Raw genomic sequence first — 24,074 nt, 5'->3', positions numbered from 1 at the left:
TGCTGTAAATCTACTGCCAGACCTACATGTACACCTAATTTACAAGTCTACTATAAATTGTAAAGATTCTATCATTATAACTTTTAATAAATAACAATATAAAAAAATTGCAAATGTCTGCAAACAAATTGAATGGGTCTACTAAATAGACTATAACAATTTTTCCTATTTCTCTCTGAAATATTGCTAACATTCAAGACTCACTAGAGTTCAAAAATAGTGTCGAAGATTTTAGTTAACCAACATATTATTATAGTACATGGCAATCAATTCCTTAAATTGTTATTTCCAATCATTGAAAAAATAAATAAAATTCTAAAGCACTGTACCCCTGAAGCCTGGTTTTGTTCAGAGTTAATGGGTCTACTTAAAAAAAGGTGTGACCCAGCAAATTCTGTGAACAACACAGAAATTTACAAATACCTGTAAAATTCCAATAATAAACCTTGGGCTTATTTTCTGTTTGAAAGGCTTGACCTTTTGGTGAGCCAACTTATCTTCAGACAGACTAATTATTAGGACTTTTGTCTTTCAAAATGGTCCAGGTTACATTTGAAAGGCACTTGGCATCTAAAAAACTTCAGCTGACCGTCAGAAGTCTGAAATATTGTATTTAAAAAATAACAAAAAATACAAAATCTCAACAACAGAGAGCTGCATAATCAAGAAAATGTATGGTTCTTTAAGAGTTGAAAGCAAATATAAGCCCACGAATTTATTTTCCGGAACGCTTATTATTTTACTAGAATAATTTTTGCATCCAAGATTTATCAGAGTTTTATGCATCCTTGGAGACCCAGGGTCATTTAGTCGGAGTAAAGTTAAGTAAACCAGGCAAAAATCGGAAGAAGGAAAGTTTTTGAGAAGGCCTCACTGAAAAGTTTTGTCGTTCTGATTTTTGCCGAGTTTACCTCACCACTTCCCGACCAACTGCCCCTGGGTCTCTGAGGATAAATTTTGTTGCACTTGACTATTTTTGGAAACTGCCTCTCCAACTCACAGCACAACATCAGTTTGACAATGCTGTTCTGGACATTTTGACCTACTGTATATTAGTTACAAACACTTATGAAGTTCAGTGTCTAACAAATACTTTTGAACCAAACAGTCAAATTTATATTTCTAAACTTACAACTGGACAAATGAACATGAGAATTCATCCTATAAAGTGCAGCTGATGATGGTTCGTATCAAGTATCTGACTAGATACAGGAACAGTAGACTTCTTTACATTCAGTTCATAGGTAAGCTATCGGAAGCTTGTGATCTACAGTTAAGGGGGGGTCCTTCTTAACTACCAATTTGTTGCTAAGAAAGATTTCTTACCATCAAATTTTGGAAACCGAACCTCCTATGGATGAGATTTTTGCACAACTTAGTTCTAATGAAGAGTCCTTCAAAAGTTTCAAAACACAGCCATATTTGACTAGTCACATGACTAGAATAGAAAAAAAACCTAAAATTGAAAGGGTGTTTAGTATAAGAATTAAAAATAGTGTCAACAGATAAAGAACGTCCATATGGTTTTTATAAAATTTGCATAATTATTTAAGTTATGGTGTAATAAAGACTTGTATTTTTGGACTTTCTTTAGTAGTGTTCCTTTCTGTCATTTAAATGGTAATTCCATAGGAAGGATTATGAAGAAAGATATGTTATCTCTAATTCTTTGAAAAAAATCAGAACTTTACTTTTCTCTCAAAAGTTTTAGGAATTTCAAATTTTAGCGTGCGGTTTGGGACTGGCACTAGTTAAGCAAGTGCAATATCAATTTTTTCAATTCAGTTGTCCTCCTCGCTAAAAATGTACCGTTTAGCATTGCCGAACACTTCAAATTTCTTAACAACTGCTCTAGATCTGTAGTTAAGAAGGACCTCCCTTAACAAGATACTAAAACAGATACATTGCTTTGAAACAACCAGACACTTGAGCTATAACAATCATTAATTTTTGATTCGAAAACATAAGTTGGTTATTTAAGAGGTTTGCAAATAATATAAAAAAATATCTCACACATTTAATCAAATCTTCGAAAAAAGCAGGTTTATTAAAACCAGGGCTGCACTGCATTTTCTTGAAACTCTGCACATTTATACTGTAGTTTTGGTCATTGAGAGAAGTCAGTCGTGTCTGTCAAAGTCTGTCCTGTCTGTTAACAGTTGGTTGGAGTATGCATGAATGATGTTTCTTGTCCAGGGAGAGAGAATCATCATCTTCATTGCTATTGTTACCAGCCACAGGTGACTGAACTAGAATTAAGAGGAGCACAGATGTGAGAAAGAAGAAAGATAGTGGTTATAGAAGTAGTTAGTTCTGAAAATATTAATTAATGCAAAGTCATTAAAATTAATTAATATGTGTATATTCCGCTGAGGTGGCGTCATTAATGACATTCCTCCCAGTCAAATCTTACTGTCGGGGCTAAACAATCCTCCAAATTGGCTATAGGGTGTAGATGGAAAAGAAAGGGCGCTTTTGTAACTTGTTTCACTTTAGCAAGCCATCCGAAAATGCTAAGTCATCATGGTGCCCTGCCCACCCTGTTTTTAGTCTGAGTTTATCCTCTCTTCAAAATTCCTGATTCTTCGTGCAGGAGCTTTAATCTGCAATCAGAGTTGCTTTTCCATATCTCATTAATGACAATACCAAATGCAAAACAACACACTTATCCTTCATAACATGATGTATGTTGTATAAGCTCATTTCAAAGCCCTAGCCTATGCTAATTGTAATTAATATAATGTTAATAAAGTTAATGTAACAATTTTTAAGCACTTTAAATTAACAAATTAAAAATGAGTAGTTTACCAAGAAAGATTAAGTTTGTTAGGTAACGTTTTGCTGTAAAAACTGGCTTTCGTAACATGATTGAAAAGTGATTTGGAACATTGCTGGTCAGTCACAGCTCTTCATCAAACAGAACTTCATCAGTTGCCCAAGAAATGTGCCACTGGAAGGAGGTTAAAAGCATTTTAATGCCTTCTTTATTTATCTGCATTGATCAAGCAAGAAATTTAAGGAGAACTAAATAGAAAGCATGAACAGGGGTAACATAATCTTTTATATTGATTAACCGTAAATGACTCACAATAACACATCAAAAAAAGTTATAGATCTGTTAGTTGTGGAACAGGATTTTATATATTGATTTTAAAACCTAAATGACAATAACATGTTTTATAACAGTTATAGATTTGTTAGTTGTGGAACAGCTGATATTAGAAGCAAGTATAGTATATTAACCATTATTATAATTATAATAGCTGTTGTATTAATGTATGCCGGTAGTTGTTCTAACGTGATTTCAATCACTGTGAATACATTTACACAGCACATGGCACTTCCAAGACAGTCAATTTCCAATTCTGATGAAACGTGCATGTACGTGGAGGAAATGACAGAAAAATGAAGAAACTTTGTTGTGTTTGTGAAAAAATGACTTAGCATACATGTGCTGTAGTCTAAACTTATAATATAATGTTCTACAGTTAGATTAAAAAGTGAAACATTAACCCTTCTGAAGTATTTCCTAAGCTATTTCTATTATTATTTTGTTTATAATTATTAATTTAATGTTTGTTTTATCACATTTTTATCTACTCTGGTATTAGTGTCAAATGAATGTGAAATTCAACAATTCATGACAAAGCACGGCAAACTATTTCAACTGTAAAAAACAGCATGGTATCCACAAAATGGTCAGTGCAATACAACAAAGCCACTGTACAAGAAATGTGATCAACAAAAAGCTTTATAAGGCAAATTACACACATTTAAATTTTACTCTAAGTTCTATGTAATAAATTTTATCTAACAAGCAATAAATTTTATCTGACAAGTAATTACCGGTACTGACAGTTTTTATTTTACTCTGACTACAAAATATTTGGTCAGTTTACTCTAAACTAAATACATCAAATGTCACAATGACAATTTAACCAATGCTATAAAAGGCTATTTATAAAACATACGAAATTCAATGTACACACATTACATACATGTATGAAAAATGTTTGAGAATCTACCATTTGTCAGTTTCAATAAATTTTCAATTGATGGAATCTTCATAATAAATAGATTTCCATAATTTAAATCTTTGATTGAAATATTCTATATCATTCTTACATTACAAAATTTTCAATGAACAAAAATTGCTTGACTCAAGTCAGCTGTATTTTCAATAGTTTCTCCATTATTAAAATTAATGTTCCAAAACCACCTGGCCAGGTCAACCCTCCAAGTTTATTTTAAATTGCCTTAGTGGCCATTTGGCCAGCCGCCACTGACTGCTCAAGTTTGGTCACCAAGGAAAAATTTTAGTTGCAAACGCTTTTAATCCTACTTCTCAGTTTTAGTTGCCAGGCAGGTGTCTTCGGTTCCAATTTAGTCGTCATGGCGACTAAATAGTCTAAACTTGGAGGGTTGCAGGTGTATTAATTTTGTCCTTGCAGTGAGGAATAAACAGCATCTTAGAGCATTCCTTGACAATTTCTGGAAAGAAGGACCAAACGTTAACAGGGACCATACACAGTTCCTGTTGCCAAATCTTGGAACGTACCGTAGAATTCCGGTTATAAGCCCTGGGCTTATACAACTTCGTAAGGGTTTTTGGGTGGGCTTATAAGCAGAGGGGCTTATATTCGGGAGGGCTTATAAGCGGAAGGAAAAAATGTTTCGAAACGAGTCTCAGGAGTGTTGATTGAAATACGTTTTTTAGTTAAAAACGCACAACTAAGCAACATTTTGCCCTGTTCAGTACTGTCTGGTAGAGGGGGGCTTATATCTGGGGGGGGGGGGGGGGCTTATAACCGGATGTATTTTTTTGTTTCCAGGTTGATGGGCCTATAACCGGGGGGGCTTATAACCGGAATTTTACGGTACAGCTAACTGACTCAAGCATTTTTTTTTGGGGAGTTCTATGATCTGTTTCTTATCACTTGTAAATTGCCATAAAGTAGCTTTCTCGTACATTCCTCCCTTTGTATCCACTAGAAATATCTAAATCCCCAAGGGAGCTACAGCGCTTCATCTGTAACATGATAGAGTCAACCGACCTGCCAGAACCACGTGGCTTGTCTCGTAATTTACTCTCCAGCTTTGATCCGTGCAGAATGTTCACGTACGTCTTGTATCTTTTGTACTAAGGGGAAAAATACAAAAGCTTGAATGTCTGAATTTTTGATACGTCAAAGGTGTTTTTAGAAATTAAAGAATTTGCTCTTGAAAGTACTCACCTCATGCTCCAGGAACTCATGTTTTTCTTGCCACTCCTAAAAACAAAATGAAGTTTTAAAACCAAATAGCAAACCAGCTCTAAACACTCTAGAGGTAGTTTCAGTTACCAACCACTGTTCAGCAAAATGAACCCACTCAAGAGAGCAGCAGAAATCAAGCCTAACTATGTTTGAAGACCTTAGTCTTAAATATAAGGATACGACTTGTCAAGAGGTCAAACTCCTGTTTAGTCCGAAACTCTCTTACACACTGCAAATTTGAAACTTAAGACTTTTGTCTTATTTAGGGTCATGCCTGAAGAGTGGTAAAGAAAAAACCCTCTGCAACTCTCATCCCATCTCAATATTATTTATTATCTTTGACTCTCTGTAACACTTGTTCTCATTTTGCCAAGCTTTGTAAACATACAAAAGAACTGAGGTATCTTTTATGAACACTCATCTAAGGTTACATCAACAATAATTTTTGAATAACCCAAAGACCTGTAAGTACCTCTTGTTCTCTAGCTGAGCCATTCTTTGGTTTACTTTGTAAACTTTCAATGAGTTGCTCCTCTGCCTCTTTACTCTGGAAAGTAGAAAACACATTTTTGATCTTCAATGTCTTGACAGATGCTAAAGATAATTATTTACAACTTGAGTCAATGACTGTCAAGAGAGACCTTCCCATTTCAAGAAAGATCTAAGATCTGTAAACTCAGTACAGTCTATAGAAAATTAATTTAGTGGACACTGGAATAATTAACTTATAATTCACAAGTACAGTAAAACCCCGCGTATAAGAACACCTATTTTGGCGGTTCAGCCTGATCTGATTTGGTTCTTATATTAAGGGTTATAATCTGCAAAATCAGCCTGTAAGTGTTCTTAAGTGTTCTTAAAATAAGGAACATACTAGGCTACCAATAGATGAAATCAATATTATATGCACACAATTGTATTTTAATTTTAATAAAATTGATAAATCAAGGCAATACTGTACTGTAATTGGGGTGGAACTATTATGTGTGCAATGAAAAGTAGTGTTGATCTTTGATATTTTTCCATATAAGAACAACTTTCATTTTTCAGGTTGATCTTTGATATTTTTCCATATAAGAACAACTTTCATTTTTCAGGTTGAATGTGTTCTTATATAAATGGTACTTTATTTCCTAAAATCAGGCCTGGGTGTTCTTAATCCACTTGTTGAATCTTATACGTGGGTTTTTACTGTACAAGTAAGAGTTACAAACACTTTAAAATGCAAATCTTTCAGTAAGAATATGACTCTCTTACCTTGGATTCATGATGTTCCAGCTGTTTCATCTGTTGAATTCAATGGGACACATTCAAAAATATTTTACCCTTGGCTACTAAATAGTTTTAAAAGGCCCTATTCTCCCAAAAGAGATATAAGGAAGCAAATGATGAAATAGTTTTAATGTTAGAGGACTCTAAAAGCAATTCATGAATGACTATGTTATTAAAACCAATATCTAGTCAGCAATCTGACACACGTAAAAGCAAAATCAATAAGCAATGTCAACCAATGACATGTAGAACAAAGACCAACATGAAAAAGTACATTAAAATGCTACTGGCATTTCTTTGCACATTTGCTTTCAGCATTTTGTTCTTGATTGAAGCATGTTTCACAATTATTTTTATTTCCAACCAGTTAGAGCTCAGCAGATAAAAACCAAAGCCAACTTATAATTAAGTACCAATTTTATACAGTGTATTTTTATTCTTGGGGGGGGGGGGGGGGGGGGATTTATTGGAGAGCCTCCTTAAAAGTTTCCTCACTTCCCTGTCACTTTTTTCCTGGACAAATATACATGGTCTGAAGGTATTTGCTTCAAGGGGTTCAAATTGTTCATCAATTTAACAATGAAGTAAAGAAGAAAATGAAACTTACAAGAGACAACTGAGAACGGGAAAATGGAAGAACTGGACGCTGAAACTTTTTGCTGGAAAAAAAAAAGAAAAAAAAAAACAAACATCACTTCACAGTTAACTGTTACAGATCTTTAAATTATGTACAGATGCTACATCTAAGATGCTGTACTTTTTCCTGTTGCACTGTGTTATACTCTTAATTATATAGCTGTCAGTAATCCTATAATGTCAGCGTAGCTATTTTTCCTTAATTTCTGAGAACTGTCCAATTTGGGATTAAATTTGGATAGTTTCGAATAGGACTTTTAGGTAAAATGCACAAACTGTCCAATTTAAGAAAAATTGGACAGTTTTGTCTCAGCCAATCAAATCGAAGGAAAAGCGACATGTGACGGATATCAGCCAATTAGCATTAAGCATAGCGTCAACCCGGTAAACTTGTCACATTGTTAGTCGACAATGGCGGAATTTTTAAGGCAAGTTTGCTACGTTTTTCCATTCCTTTTGAGCTTTCCAGCAATAGTTACAACAAAGAGAAATTTTCTACGTTGTCAGAGGAGGAGCTAGCTACACTAAGAAGCAAAAACTAAGAGCAAAACTTGGGTGAACGTAAGTGCAGCGAAGGAAAGCAAGAAATCTATCAGATATTCATCGCCATGAGCTAGATGCAATTCTTTGTCATTTATGCTGAAATTCGAAAAGAAAACACGGCCATGAAGTATGAACGAAATAGTGGAAAGGAGTATGTTAGATTGAAGAAGTTGTAAACAAAAAAAAAGCTCTTCGGAAACTTTGTTTACGACTTTCGTTGATTGATGCAGTGTTTTCACTCACTTTGTAGCAAGCTTCGCAAACTCAGGTGAATAAAATTGCACTGTTTTGTTTAAGTTTTATTCGTGAAGACAATGCTTTGAGTGAGTTGCATGTGCTGTGTTATGCCTACTATTGTTGAATGTTTTTCCCGCTCTGGACATATAAAAAAGTTTATTATTTACGCTGGATTGACTGACTACAAGCTATATAATTAATATGTAACCGGACTACATGCTCGTCCAATTTGGAAATAATTAGATTCAAAAAATTCCTCTGACAGCCAAACTGGACTCGGCCTACGGCCTCGTCCAATTTTGGCTGCCCTCGGAATTTTTTTCATCAAATTATTTCCAAATTGGACAGCATGTAGTCCAATTACGTATATGTTGTGGTTCAAATTTATCTTTGGTTTAAAATTTTTCAAACCAGTTTGATTTTTATTTCCCATTGTTTCAGATTATGTTAATGAATATGAGACAATGAAATATGAAAATCAAACTGGTTTAAAAAAATTCAACCAAAGATAAATTTGAACCACAACATATACAAAAACTCTATATTGTACATCACTCTTGCTGTCAATAAACTCTTTGATTCCAAAAAGGAGGCCAACCTTTTTTTTATATTTCATTACTGTACATCAACTGAAATTATACAGTCAAGTCCTCTTGACAACATTATTGTTAAGTAGACAAGAATAAAGGAAAATCCAAATCTTGGTTATTATAGAATACTGTATGTACAAATTAGTTTATTGTACCATGAACCAACAGGCGCTGGTAAGGGCGGGGCTGAGTATGTGGCAGCTACGAGATTGATTGCTTCTATCCACTCATTCATGTCATGTTGGTTCCTGCAGGAGGAAAGGAAAGATAGTTTGTAGTGAATTAACCAACACAACTACCCTCATGTTAATTTTTTATCTCCTTCTTTTTCCCTGCTTGCTTTCTGGTTTTTACCCACTGAATTTTGCTCCATTTCCCAGAGTCTCAGAGCCTGAAAAAATGCTATTTACTGAAAGCTCACACAACGGTTTACGGTCGTTTCGAGACAAAGTCGTTTCGAGACAAGTCGTTTCGAGACAAGTCGAGGTCGATTCGAGACACATGTAAAGTCGATTCGAGACAAACTGAGACACATGTAAAGTCGATTCGAGACAACTGAAATTGTTTTGATATAAAAGTAAACTCGAGAAAAGATCAGTATATTAGTTTCCGAATAAGGTGCAATTCGCCGAAGCGACTCGATCGATCGATGTAAATAATACCCAGTGCTCCCGCGAAGTCCTTCCGATACAAATAACTATACTTCCTCTGTTTCAGTGGCAAGCCTGCATTCACCGCGAAAGTAAAAGCAGGTAAAAGACTGCACGAAAACTTTGCAAGTTTACAAACTTCACAGACTGACGAAGGTATTGAGAATAAAGGTTAGTTCCACAAACACTGCTTTAGAAATTTGTTCTGAATTTATCTATTCCGTATTCTGTCGTTTTCCCCGAATAACAGACTTAAAGCACGTAAAACTGAAGATATCATTAAAGCGCGTACAAGAACTCAGTGTGAGGTTCTGCCATCAAAATAATTCTAGTTCATCGCGACAAATTTGCTCACTTTAGCAAATTTTAGCTTATTCGCAAACTGAAACACTAATATACTGATCTTTTCTCAGGTTTACTTCTAAATCGAAGCAATTTCAGTTTGTCTCGAATCGATTTTACATGTGTCTCAGTTTGTCTCAAAACGACTTTACTTGTGTTTCGAATCGACCTCGACTTGTCTCGAAACGACTTGTCTCGAAACGACTTTGTCTCGAAACAACCGGATACCCACACAACACTTGCCACCCAGCTAATGTCATGTACATAGTGGAACCCCAAGCTGATGAACCTAAGAAACATTCTAAGAATGACACTTTTAAAGAATAACAGTATGCATTGTCTGTAAAGACAAGTTTTTTTTCAAATGGATTACAGATCAGAGAGAGATGTGTCATATTTAAGCATTCCCCAATGATAGTACAGTTCTACGGAGAAGTTGTTCCTAGCAATAACATAAAGCATGGAATGGACCGCACTTGTAACAAAACATTAACTATGGGCACCAATATATACTGCACACAAGTTATTTCTTAACTGTGTTTTACAATAGACTGACTTCAATAAACTGGTAAGAAGTTACATGTTGTAAGATCCGAGTTGTGTGTACTACATACTTTGCTTGAAAAAGGAACTCTCTCCAGTCAGCAGTGACAAATCTTAAGACACAAGGCCTTTTGACATAATCTGTAGCTCGCCTGGCTAAAGAGTGATGTACACCTAGACAGTTTCTTGTATGTTCTGGACTGGTCATTTCATCTGACTGCAAATGAACAAAACAAACAGAGTGTAAAAACTGACGAGGTCTTCTGACGAAACTAGTTTTTGTAGTCGTGTATATTAATTAAGTGTGTTGAAAGTAAATGCAAATTAGGTTTTCCCATATCATTATGATGTTCAGTATACTTTCTTGGCTTTAGCGAACAGAATTTCACAAAGGTGGTTATCAGTTGTCGAGCTTCAAAGGTTGCTTACTACAGTTAACTTTCTCAAAAAGGGACACCATCGGGACCAGCTCCAGCTGTACGTCTTAGAGAGGTGTCCGTCTTATAGGGAGTTTAGTTACAGTGGAATGACTGAAAAATGGCAGGGACGGGATCAACACTAGATGTCCATCTAAAAGAGGTGTCTGTTCTTATAGAGGCGTCCGTTAAGAGAGAGTTGACTGTACTTTATTCAGTGGTTACACGTACCTTGTGAAGAAAGAGTATCATTCCTTTGAGGGTTGCATAAAATGGCATCCATTTTCTTTTCCAAGCTGAAGCTAAAAAGACCATAAATACCTCTATTAAAATTATGCTGTGAGATGCAATTAAATAGCACAGCATTTTAAGCAAGTTGTTTTGGCATGACAGGGCTGCAAATAACAGTCAATCATCGGACTTTGGCCGACCAAAATTTGCTCATGTCCGATGAAATCCCAAGTGTGGTCATTTTTACGGCAACAATGAAAAAAATTCAACCTTAAGTTTTTGGTGATGTACGACCAAAATTTTGTCTTGCCTGACCAAGATGGTGTCTTAGTAGTACATATGTCCTTTTAAGTGAAAAAAAATATTTGCAGCCCTGCATGACCTGTCACTGGTATGCAGGGGAGCAGGGATGGCGCAGTGGTGAGAGCACTCGCCTCCAACCAATGTGACCCGGGTTCGATTCCCGGACCCGGCGTCATATGTGGGTTGAGTTTGTTGTTGGTTCTCGTCCTTGCTCCAAGGATTTTTCTCCGGGTTCTCCAGTTTTGCTCCCTCCATAAAAATCAACACCTCTAAATTCCAATTCGATCGGGCATCCGAGGGCCACAGGTTTGTCAGTCGAAAGACTGTTATGTGCAACCCTCGTAAAACAAAGTTGATTTATTTATTTATTTAAACCTTTGGTTGTAGCATCAAGGCAATCTTGATACTCAATGCCTGGTATCACTTACTTTTCTTTCCTTCAGAACCCATGGTGACTTTTCTGTACAGTAGGCCTTCTTTGTAGACTTTGTCAGTATCACTAGCTTGAATCTAAGGCAACAAAAACTTACAATTACCGTAATGATTCGATTTAGTGCCCGGGGCGCTAGATAAACTCCTGACTGTTCACCATACAGTTCATGTACATATTTACTGCTAAAAATTTTAAACAATTATTTTAAAAGTAACTGAACTTTTAACAATTTCTAACGGTTACAGTTTCCGTTATTGTTAGTTACATTTGGTTGTTTCTCAAAAAATTAAATAAGCGCCCTGTCCCGAATAAGCGCCCTGTCTCGAATAAGCGCCCTCCCTCGAGGTGCCAAAAGTAAATAAGTTGACATCAATGACTTCAGTAGTTTCAGTTATCCACAATAGGGGCACTTATTAGAATAGGGGTGCTTATAAGAATGGGGGCGCTAATTAGAATCGGGGGCGCTTATTGGAATAGGGGCGCTTATTTACAAAAACAAATTCGAAGGGGGGCGCTTATTCGGAAGGGGGCGCTTATTGGAAGGAGGGCGGTAAATCAAATCATTACGGTAGGTATTAAATAAGATAAACAATGATAGTTGTTATAGTTGTAGAGCTTATTTTAAATTAGCCAGATTGTTTTAAATAGCTGAACAGCTCTTTAAACTTTTACTAACAACTAATTATATCATTATTATGTACTCTTAACATGAGAGGCAAAGTTTTTTATCTGATTTATTGACTGAAATAGATAATTACCTCTATAAATGGATTTCCCTGACTTCCCTGCAAAGAAAACGTCATTTGCAATATTAGAAAATAGTTTACATCATACATGTAGTAACAAAAGTGTTTGACTAGAAATAAAAACATTTCAAATTTGACAGCTTCTTGAGATGGAATAAGTAAAACACCTTGACAATGGTCACTTCGTTTCCTTCTCCTTTATCAACCAATTATTTCACTTGCCCACTGATATCAAATATTTGTATATACTCAAACAGTGGATGGCATTTTTGGCGCGTGGTGATTGGCTACTCAATCTCTGAATATCCTTTGCTATCCACCACTAGCCACCTCCACTTTGGTGAATAGTTGTTAAGTATTATTTTCTGAGATATTTCAAGGTACTGTCTCTCTTGTTGTGCACTGTAGGCACTGTTAGAAGCCCACAGATGCTACAACCCTTGAATGTGGGTTGTACAGTAAGATACACTTTACTGAAAAGCTGTTAGAACAAAAAGGGTTACATTTAAGTACAAAGAGATGAATAGAAATGTTTCCTTTACCTTTGTGCCATTAGGTGTAAGAGTCCTCTTGGATGGAGTTGGTGTTGGTGTCCTCTCTGTAGAACTAACAAAACAAAACAAGCATAGTCACTACTTGCCGGCCATTTAAACTGTAACGATTGTTTTGCATTTGGTTTGCTTGACTGCACCTTGCAAGATTTGCCCCCTCCATAACTCCCTTTGCCAGTTGGCCTACCAGGGCTTTAAAGCATGTTAAACTTTGAAAGTACATTGTACACTTAAAAATTATTAACAGTGTTTTAAAAACAGTAATCATTAAAACACACAAACCAGTAAAAAGCAACTGATTGTACTTACCCAAATCCCTCCAAGGGTTTGGTCTTGATTTCCTGGTACATTGCCTGGAAAAGACAGAAAGCTTAATTTACAATAATATTAACATTAATCAAAAAACATAGTTGAAGTGAGTTGGATTCCATTTCTCAGGCAATAAATTATCATAACAGTACGCCTGCAGTTAGAAGAGTAGGATTCACCTCAAAACAAATATGAATACAGCATTTTTTTTAATTATCTTGTGGTAATTTATATGTTGACCTGGTCCCAGCTAAATCATAATTAGACACCAAATAAAATTACCTTTAGCAAATCTTTAGGAAAGTCCTTTCCATCACACAATTCTGCCAGATTCTCTATAAACTGTGCTTGCGTCATCTTTTTATGCATGTTCTGAAACAACGAAAGTAATCTTCAGTTGGAAAATGAAATTCAACTGACAAAATATACAGAAATTACAATTTTTCTATAACTTCCTCTTCTGCTATAGGGGAATTAGCAGAGTCCTGTAACCATAGAAAAGGGTCAATCATGCATGCACAGAAATAGGAGATAGAAATAGAAATAGCATTTGATTTTTTTATGGTCATCATGGCTAGCGGCATAGTTTGCAGGTGCGTGCGCTCTAGGTACAACAATGTCACACAACATGGCCGTCATAGTCCAGAAATAGGTCAATGTTAACGTAACGTCAGCTTACATGTTTGATACTGGACATCCATTTTATGGTCAACTGACAGCTGTCTAAACATGGTATCTGCTGTCCAGTATCACATGACCATATTGTGGGCTCAGGTGTAGAACTCATTAAGGTTGCGTGTTTTTTGGAAGTTGACCACTGACCAGGTAATGGTTTTTCATTGGATTGCAAGCTCAATTTGTAATTTTTCTGTCTATGGTCAGTACATTCTGATTTACGTAAAGAGCAAAGTAAACAACTGGGGAGGTTCACTTTGAGGCATGGCTAAATCTATTTAATTTTTTTTTGTACAACTTACCTCACCATGAAGATCAGAGTTAAGCAGAAGGACAGCACACACTAAAGTATGAGTTGCATCTGATGAAAAAAACAAAATCATTCAAAGTTCAACAAAGAACATCTTCTATCCCTCTATATAAAATGGTGAGGAAAATGCTCTCTACATCAGTTACAGAATGTTATGAAATTTTAAATACTAATAAAAATAACTGGGTCACACTTAAAGCTGATTTCCAGTCCATACTGCGCAGACTCAGGGTTTGTTTTCGTTTTTGTTTTGAATTCGTTGAAATGTTACACTTTGTTGACAGCATACATGAAGTTTTTTAGTCCACCATTACAGTTCGCTTCGTTCAAGAATTTCCGATGAGCTGAAACGTCGGTTTGAAATAGCGTCAAGGTTCTTCTACTTGTTATTATTTGTTCTGCAAGGATATCTGGCGTTAATAATGAAGAAACAGGTAAGTTTGTCACGTAATTTTTAGTTTTGCTTTGTTTGTGAGGCTCACATAAACATTGCAGCCGAGATTGCGCAGTACGGACTGTTATTCATCTTTAACACATGCTATAAATAAAAAAAATTGTTATGTCCACGAGAAATGTTATACTGGTACATTATTTTGTTGACTGTGTATGTCTTTATACTCTGACATACTATAATGAAGATATTTCAATCTGTAAACTGCCAACCATTTTGTAGTCAATGATGATAACCTCTTACAATGTCTAACAATTTATTATGCTACATGTATGGTATACGTTGCCAGTTTATTTTATCTTTTGTTTAAAAATTTTCAAACCAGTTTGACTGTTATTCTCCTAGGCCTTTGTTTCAGATTATGATTACAATTATGAGATAATGAAAAATCAAAATCAAACTGGTTTGAAAAATTTTAAACCAAATATAAAATAAAACACAACATATACAATATTATATAATTGGTGGTTTCCCCCATCAGCATTAATATTACAAGGACAAATGATACATTTTAATAATCATTTTTTATCATGTAGAAATAAATGCTACTATTATCAGTCATTACCTTCTGAGCCATACTCGGGACTGTTACATTCATGATATCTTTTTGAAAAAGGAATTAGAATTCTCTCTCTCTCTTGTGTTTCACCAGTCAAGTGGAATGCTTTAAGGAACTTCTGTAGTGCTTGTGTGATACTCTCATTTTGAAAATCAAAGAATTTAAGGTATTCAGTAGCCACTGACTTCCCATAAGTTGTACTGAAATACAAAAAAAAAAAATAAAAAAAAATAAGCAAAGGTTTAGATAAACACAAGCAAGTAAAAATAAACGATAAAATCAAACGATGTTTCAGAGTCGTCATGATGCCATTTTCAAGTTAAAAAAAAATGAAAAGAATAAACTGTCAGAAAAAAAAATAAAAATAAAAAATTAAGGAGCCCATAGAAAACTATGTAGTTTTATTTATTCAAAATTCAATTAAGACTTAAATCTACAATTGGCTGCAGGAATATACAGCTGAGAAATGTTTTCTCCAAATTAACTGTCTATTTACGGCATAAACAACAAAGCTAAAAGGTATTATTGTATGGACATGTAGTGGTACATGTACATGTAGTTCAGTGATGAAGTTCATGGCATTTCATGAATCCTGAAACACCATGAACTTTGATCAAGGCACAGGATCTACCTCTTCCCATAATTTCTTAAATAAGCACTGTTGCCTACACTTTTACAGTCAAAATACTCAGCGCGTGCTGCCTAGAATTCCGAAATAGTTTTGATTAACGGCGAATGATTGGTTAATTTTTTACAGGTTCACGTGTTTACGATTGGATGATTTACAATATTCAAATTGAATTTGAATGTTTGAAACAAATAATGCAATCCATTCGCCTTTAATCAAAACTATTCCGGATTTCTAGGCAGCACACGCTGAGTATTTTGACCATAATGGCACTGACTTAAACTGACTGTCTGTCTGTCTGTCTGTCTGTCTATCTGAGAGAGTGACTGACTGTCTGTCTGTCTGAGTGACAGACTGACTGACAAGAGGGTGGACATCCATCCTCTTGTCAGTCAGTCCGTCACTCAGACAGACAGACAGACAGACGTGCAGAGGCCCAGATGTTAGCTCATTAAGGTTAAAAGCCAGCTGTAGCTGGTTTTCATGCAGGTTCCCTATGCAGGTCAAATGTGTCTATGTGTTGTGTAAAATTAACATTCATAAATAAGATGTGTGTATTATTTGTTCACGATAACTGAGACCAGTTTTACACTGTACAGTCGGGGGAACAAGACTGTCAGTTAATGGCGACAATACTTCTCCGAGAAGTGACTGAGGCGGCAGTTTTCATCCCAGAAGTTGCTAAGCAACATGAAGTATTTGTATGCATAATTGCTTTTGGAGTACTTGTGAGTGCTCATGCTAGATTCTGATTGGATGAAATAATTCAGAAATTCTTCGAGTGCTTCAACAAAGATTTGCTAAGACTGCCACTTATTCCCCCAACTGTGTAACATCAAGTTAAAAGTCACAGCTGGGGAAAATATTCTCATACTGTGTTGTCCCCAACAAAGTCTTTCAAAAATAAAATAAATAGAACAAACTCCTTCTGATGTATTTTAAATGAAAAACTTGGTACTTACTTTTTGCAAAGCACAGGTGCAACCTCTTCCCTGGTAAAGCCATCAAAGTTAAACAGTCTTTGTGCTAAAGCAGATGGACTCTCGTATTGCAAGTCATTGTACTCTCGTCCAGCAGAATCAGGAGGCAATCCTTCAGAAATTTTACTTACAACTTGTTCAGTTTTAACTCCTCCATTTAAAATTGCCTTAGACTCAGTAGGAGCCCCTTTACTCTTGACTGACGGAGGTTCACTATCGCCATTTGAATAGGCAAGTTTGTAATTTAGATTTCCATTGAGTTTAGTTGGTGAGTGAGATGTATTTTTTGCGGGTAGTGCAAAAGGAGAGGTTGCTAATGTCCTATGGCCAGAATAGGGGGTACCAGGAAGGCTACTTCCACTGGAAGAATATTTCCTGACATGCCCACATTTTCTACAAGTTAAATATTCTGACGCAGATGATTCTGTTGATGGATTGTAGTCCATGTCTTTCGGAGAATCAATGGGTTGTCCACAGTTTATGCAGCTCTTTGGTAAAGATTCTCTACTAGTTCTATGCCCTTCATTGGGATAGCTCTTTCTTTTATAACTTTCCGGTCTTGTAATTTTATCAGTCCTGCTTGAAGGATTATTATTATACACAGGAAAGTCTGTGATCACCCTTTCTACAACATGGTCTTGCTTTCTTCTGGAAAAAATACCATCAACACCCTCCTCTAATCCTATCAAACTCATGCGGCCAACAGTTCTGACATCGTCAGTGCTATTGCTAGTGCTTGTTCCTTTCTGCATATTTTTCTCTTCCTTCTTTTTGAAGTTTTTCCTGGGAAGTTGATCAGTGTGAGCACGGTTACGTGGATGCTGAGGTGCAGAAGCAGATCTCTTAAGTCTTGCTTGACAGATTGCTAGTTTAGGATCAGCTACTGTAAAGGGTCTGAGGTAAGGTCGAGCACGATCCCTGGTCCCAGGGTCTGTCGAAAATACAAGAACAAGGATTATAAACAAATTAAGTCCATAATGTTTGCTTTATTTATATGCCACTCCAGATGCATCAGGAAGACTGAGCTTTAACTTTTGGTGCAAGTACTGTATTTCTGGGATCATTTGAGCAACCATCATTAGATATCATATTAAGTTGGGATTGGCTAACATTCTCCAAAGGCAACCCTCCAAGTTAAGACCATTTTAGTCGCCATGGCGACTAAAATTTTGGAGCTGGCGACTATATTGGGACCGAAGTTGCCAGCATGGCGACTAAAATTGAGAAAAAGGATTGAAAGTGTGAGCTTAATTTAGGGACTAAAATTTTTCACTGGCAACCAAACTTGAGCAGTCAGTGGCCAAGTGGCCACTAAGAAAAAAATAAACTTGAAGGGTTGAAAGGTCACAATTAACCAATCATAGACGTTTGTTACCCAAATAATCTCAAATGTCCTTCTGTCAAAAGCTGTGTCAAAACAGAGGAACAAGCTTCTTTTTACTACTCTCCATCCCTCAGACAGAGATCTTGAAACATCATTAATTCCGTCCATAACATCACACAAATTTGTTGTTGAGTAGCAGTCTAGCCTGCTAATACAGCAGCCTCTCATTACAATGAGTGGCTGCTGCATTTGCAGGCCCTAACACCAGACTGGAGATGAGGAGAATAAAGAAAGTCATGACCAAAGGGATATTGCCTTAATGTACCATCACATTAACATAACTAACATAAATAAAGAATTGTGTGGCAATGAAAATATCTGAGAGAGTTATTCAAGAGACTTGTACATTGTGACAAACTATAATTACAAACAGTTCATCAGTTTGGGACTGTAAAGAGTATTATAACCATCTAATCAAAACTATGTTTCTGTACAGTTACCTACAGTACATGTTATTTACATGATTGTACAGTCAAACAATATAAAATATAATTTTTCGCTACTCAGTGTAATTTGTGTATAGGTGCATTCATGCATGAGTTTAAAAATATTGCATGCACAGACAGAATTCAAGTTAGCATATACTTCAAGCAAAAGGTTTTCTAAAAGAATTACAACTTGATCATAACTTTCTATACTTCAATGCAGTTCTCTTAAAATGGCATGATGATGTTCTTATAGTAAACAAATTTTATATCATCAAAATTTACTGATATCATAATTGAACTTAACAAATGAAAAATGGTGGATCAGAACCAGGAATATACAAGTGGGGTTTGTTATATGGAAAATTTTTGGTTCATTTGCAGTTATTAATTTTACATCAATTTCAAAAGCTCAGCATTGTTAAACCTGTAGATTTCTCAGCTTGATGTTATTGTAGTGACTGGTTGCATGTGCGACTCCATAATTATGCAAATTACTCAATCAACTGTACTGGTGATAATCAACACATATAAGACAGTAATAAAGCTTAAATCGTGCAGTGGTGAATTTAGCAAGTATTCAAATTTTTGTTCATGGTTACTAAGAAATTAAAAATCAATTTAATAGAAAACTGTATACAGTATTAAATTATCATCAAGCTAAAGCGTTCATAATATTCTCTACTGACAGTAAATGTCAGCTTAGTGTTAAATTATAATTCTTCCTTCTAGAAGAAATATATTTACATTTCATATCTAAACATGGAATTTTCAGACACAGCAAGAGTGCTTCTGTATCGTATAAGCTACCTATAATATCAAAATATAGTTTCATCAGAAGTAAGTTACACTATATTTTTTTTCAGCAACACTACAACACAGCACACTGAGTCATGCAATGTTAAACACCTTCAAAACACTCCATGCATGGTTGCCTACAGCATCATAACAATTTTAATTTCAGTCTTATAAAGTCAAACTTTAGCGAGAAAATATTGGTAAAATAGCACATAGAGATAACAATACAAGCTACTATATGAGGGGTAAATGTGGATCACAAATGTTAAAGGGAGACCTTAGGGGGAAAATCAATAAACGGAACATTGTGTCACCTTGACTTCACAGAGAATTAAAACATAACAAACACATCCTCCTTACCTAAAGTACATCTTCCTTTATATCTTTAGTTGCTTAACTTTTTTTCGAAGGTTTAAGCTTCAAAATTGTTCTAGCATTTGGCGCAAATGCTGAGCCAGAATTTCCAAAAACAAGCCATTACAGAGCAAACAAAAATTTGGCAAACCACAGAGAGTCAAATGAGGCAATATCATTAAAATCAGCTTTCATATCTCAGTTAATTGTGACACTGCAAGTCCTGACTTTTTAATATTGGCACTACACCAAAATAGATTATATATATTAAGGACGAGAAAATATATTAGCCACATCTTTGAAGCACACTTATGTAGTATACCCCACATGCTAAATTCTAAAGAAGGATGTATCTGAGTGAAAATAATAAGCATGAAACAGAAACCTGAACACACTCAAGACACTTGGTTTCCTGAGTGTGGGAACAAAATAGCAGAAAGTAAATATCTAATCAGAAGAAGTAATTAAGAAGTACTAAGTAACAGAAAGATGATAATTTAACTAGAGGTTGGGGTGTTTCATTCAAAGAATCTAACTTAACCAACCTTATCATGCTTCAGCCATAGTGAGAGCAGCATGCACGTAGTCCCCGTTCAAGTGTGCAGTATTATAATAGGATTCAAGTTTCACATTCTAAAAGGTCATGACATTGAAGATAGATTCACACAGGAAGTGTTTGTGGGAGAATTCAGCATTCCATTGCACAGTTTCAGCTCTTGAACTGACTTATATGTAAATATAGTAGTAGCAATGAATTAAACAATTGAATTTATTATTCACAAAAGTTTTGCCAACTTACGACACAACAATGACATCATTATATTGATGCTTTGTTATTTTCAATCCAAAATCAAACAAAGAACAGGAAGTTTAAAACTTCACTTCAATCATAAATAGAATACATGACTGTATGATCCCAAGTCAATTTTTTTCTAGGAAAAAGAGGATTCTCTTGATATCTAAGAACTGATATCCTCACAAATGTTTCTCAATTTTAACTCAATTGTAAATCTTAAATTAGTGAAAATTGTACACAAAATTCCCACCTTTTTCTTTAACTTTTAGCAGTTGTAAACTAATATCACCAGACAAAGTTATTAAGGTTTAAAACTTAAAATAACTTCTAAAAGAATACTACACACTAAAATGTTTCCTGTTTCCTGTAGAAAAGTCAGCCTACAATATTATTTGATTACAAACTTCCCTTTTTGATGAAAGAACTAGTACTCATTACAAAACAAAATAAATTTTCCATCACAGCATAGTCTTGTCAAATGCTCCATTTTATCACTTAACACTGAAACGGCAGCAGCTTCACAAATTCCTACCAAAAAGTGTAAGCTGTTAAGCCACCTTCTAGTTTATAATTATTAATTTAGTTAATTAAAATTTTCTTTAATACCAAACAGTAGATGTAGGAGTATGTATTCAATCCCATGTTCTTGAAAATTTGCCAACATGTCAATAAGGAGTTGTTTTCAAACAGTTGCACTTATCAATACAATATTAATTATTGCTTTGTAACAATCTAACTTTTACATGTATTTTCAATGATCTGTTGGAGACAGGATTTATTTACTAGCTTGCCTGAAATTCTGAAAAAAGAGCGTGCCTAAAAAAACCTTTCAATTTATTGCATGGGCCAATAGTGATCAAGAACTAAATTCTCCTGCTGGTGAACTAACTAGTTGAGGTAAATAATAGGTTTAGGGTATGGTTCACCCAACGTTTCCTTGGTAGCAAAGTGGATAAGGGGTTGGACAGCAAATCCAGGGGTTGAGAGTTCAAATCCAGTGCAGGTTTACTTAGTAAAAAGAAACAAAAAAAGTTTATAGTACTTAGTGGAGGGGGTCATAAAACATCAAGAGAGGGGAGGTGTTTAACTTTTCTTCTTATTAACCTAGTCAATAACCTAGTCAACTCCTTATTAACCCAAATATACGCAATATAGAGCGACGAAAAACGCGTATTTTTACTCGTATTATATTTTTCCGAGGACCATAAGAGGGTGGAATGCACTCCCTGCGGCGATTGTTGAGTCCGACTCTCTTGTGTGTTTCCAGTCTGGACTGCGCGAGCATTTTTATTAATTAGTGGTTTACCCATAGAATTTTAGAATTTTTAGATTTAGAATTTTTTTTAATTTAGAATTTTTCAGTTATTATATATACATGTACATATTGTATTTTACTTATTTTTAGACGTTGGTGTGATATCCGTATGGACTTTTTACCAACATATTAAAATGTAGATGTAGATGTAGTATAATATATCTGAGATCAAAAATTAACTGCAACAATAATAAATAAATCTTTTTTACGTAGTCAGATACATGCAAAAATGAAATAGATACCACAACCACACTCATTCATGACTAGACTATCTTCTCTGTAACAACAATATCTGTTACTAAGCACATCATCTTATAATGCAGACCACTAAATATGTTGCAAATGATATCGTGATATCATGCCCTGTCTTTTATGACACCTTTTAGTTATCTTATCTCCACATCTGTCTCAAGCATAAGTGCAGTGACACAGGATTTCATTATAAGATACATTTTATTCATCTACCCATATCAGAGATCAAATTGCTTTATCACTGTCAGTCAAAATCACCTACTCCTGCTCCAGAAAAACTTCTACAAATTCGAATGTTTGTATTTTCTAAATAAAATTAATGCAGAGAAGGGGAAGGGGAAGGGGGTGGGGGAAAGCTGAGGTCAAGCAAAATAACAACTTACAATGCATTCATTTACTCCTTCTAGAGGGGGGGGGGGGGGGGTGTGAACCCCCCCCCCCCCAAATTTTATACAAAAAACGGACATTTAATTTAAAAAAAAAAAAATAAAAAAAAAAAAAAAAATTAAAAAAAAATCTTAAAACCAAAAAGGAAAAAAAAACAAAAACCCCCAACCCTTTTCCTTTTCCCCCCCCTCCTTCTAGCTCTCACTGAAGCACAAGGGATTGCCTTTGTGCTAGGAATTCTGTAGCAAGGGAAACAGTGAGCTTTGCTTCCCCATCTTAGACCCTCGTGTTTCTAAGATGGAGGTGAGGGCTATATTTATTGAGGGTCTATATTTATTGAGGGAGGTGAAGGCTATATTTATTGGGCCCAGCTATAAATAACAATTGTTTTGTTAGACCCCATGACACACACAGAGATAATTTGCCATGGTCTGGAGACACCTGATTTCATCATGTGTGAGTCCACTTCTACCAAGCAGTAATTGTTTCCTGGGGAAGTTACCCGTATATAGCTTGGTTGTCCCAGGAAATTGTTTGTAATATAACATCTTGAGACATATCATCTGATACATTCTCAACAAATGGCAGAAAAAGATCAAAAATGTTAAAGTTGGCAGAAATGATGTTTTTTCTATAAAGTTCTAAAATTCTGGGTAAGACTGAAGTGTTTTCCGTTTATGTGTTTATAGTACATCCTGCACATCGATCGGATAGGCTCAAGGAGTCAAATTTAGCTTTATTGATTGTTGAAATTTCCTCATAATCCAGCATTTTTTCACAATCAACTGGGCATTTTTCCGACAGGTTTAATTTTTTTTCTCAAAATCATGCTTGAAATTTGGGGGTGCGGCTTATCTACGAGTGCGGCTTATACACGAGTTTTTACGGTATACTTGTATAGCTGGGTTGTCCCAGGAAGTTGTTAGTAATATAACGTCTTGAGACATGTCATGTGATACATTCTTGCCCAAATAAAAAGGTTAGTTGTGGTGAGACACCCTTCTCTCCTGGACTTAGTAACAGGAAGATTTAAAAGACATTGCATAATTAACCAAAATATGCAACATTTATATTTAAGATTTCCACAATTTGAAAATTTTGGATCGACAAGTTGGTCACATTCCCCTTTTTCTTGGTCAAAAAGACATTAAAAATATTAATTTGATGATAAACTCTTAAATGAACACATGGTACAGTGTATTCATAACATATAGTTGAATCCCAATTTCTCAAACCCTGGATTTCCCAACCCCCCTGTTACCTTGAGTCAAAAGTCATTTCATTTGGATTTGCATCATTCAGCCACACTGCAGCTTGACCCCTGATTTTTCAAACTCTCAATTTCTTGAGCCAATTTTTGACTCCCGTGAAGGTTTGAAAATCTGGATTCTACTGTATCTACATGTAAAATTAGAATAAAAGTAAAATATTTCCTCACCATCCCTTAGTCGGAGTTTCAAGTTATCTTGTGTGGTGCGAATGCTTTCTACAACTTAAATAATAAAAACATTTTGTTAAGAACAAGTATTGAAAAAACCATTTAAATATCAACTGTCAACTATCCGCTGACAGTTGAAATACAGCAATTTGATGTTCTTAAAACAAATATTACCCGTAGACCCAGAAGTGAAGCTTTGAGGGCTAATATGCTATTTTTAAGGACATCAGATTTCCAAGGGGCAACTATCAGACCGATATACTGT

General features: G+C 35.3%; 1 protein-coding gene across 3 annotated transcripts in view; it reads right to left on the bottom strand.

Moving 5' to 3' along the window:
• Positions 1-221: 221 nt before the first annotated feature.
• Positions 222-24,074, bottom strand: part of LOC144650741 (PH and SEC7 domain-containing protein 1-like) — a 28,456-nt gene continuing 4,603 nt past the window's right edge. Inside the window, exons 3-20 of one of the 3 annotated variants that reach the window (XM_078510490.1) lie at positions 23,810-23,863; positions 16,643-17,591; positions 15,059-15,252; positions 14,035-14,093; positions 13,340-13,429; positions 13,058-13,101; positions 12,740-12,803; positions 12,210-12,236; positions 11,447-11,528; positions 10,716-10,786; positions 10,140-10,285; positions 8,689-8,781; positions 7,135-7,186; positions 6,513-6,542; positions 5,728-5,802; positions 5,235-5,270; positions 5,055-5,140; positions 222-2,249 (exon numbers count right to left, since the gene is read on the bottom strand). In XM_078510490.1, the coding sequence (XP_078366616.1) occupies positions 2,228-2,249; positions 5,055-5,140; positions 5,235-5,270; positions 5,728-5,802; positions 6,513-6,542; positions 7,135-7,186; positions 8,689-8,781; positions 10,140-10,285; positions 10,716-10,786; positions 11,447-11,528; positions 12,210-12,236; positions 12,740-12,803; positions 13,058-13,101; positions 13,340-13,429; positions 14,035-14,093; positions 15,059-15,252; positions 16,643-17,591; positions 23,810-23,863 (2,174 nt within the window). In that variant the 3' untranslated portion in view covers positions 222-2,227. Of the gene's footprint in view, positions 2,250-4,803; positions 5,141-5,234; positions 5,271-5,727; positions 5,803-6,512; positions 6,543-7,134; positions 7,187-8,688; positions 8,782-10,139; positions 10,286-10,715; positions 10,787-11,446; positions 11,529-12,209; positions 12,237-12,739; positions 12,804-13,057; positions 13,102-13,339; positions 13,430-14,034; positions 14,094-15,058; positions 15,253-16,642; positions 17,592-20,166; positions 20,357-23,809; positions 23,864-24,074 lie in introns of those variants that run through there. The other 2 variants (XM_078510489.1, XM_078510491.1) reach the window with 2 other exon arrangements.

This window comes from Oculina patagonica, chromosome 4 (assembly GCF_052425735.1).
Source record: "Oculina patagonica isolate OP01 chromosome 4, crgOcupat, whole genome shotgun sequence".
NCBI lineage: Eukaryota > Metazoa > Cnidaria > Anthozoa > Scleractinia > Oculinidae > Oculina > Oculina patagonica.
Note: the sequence above shows the minus strand (reverse complement) of the source record. Positions and strands in the feature narration are given on the sequence as shown.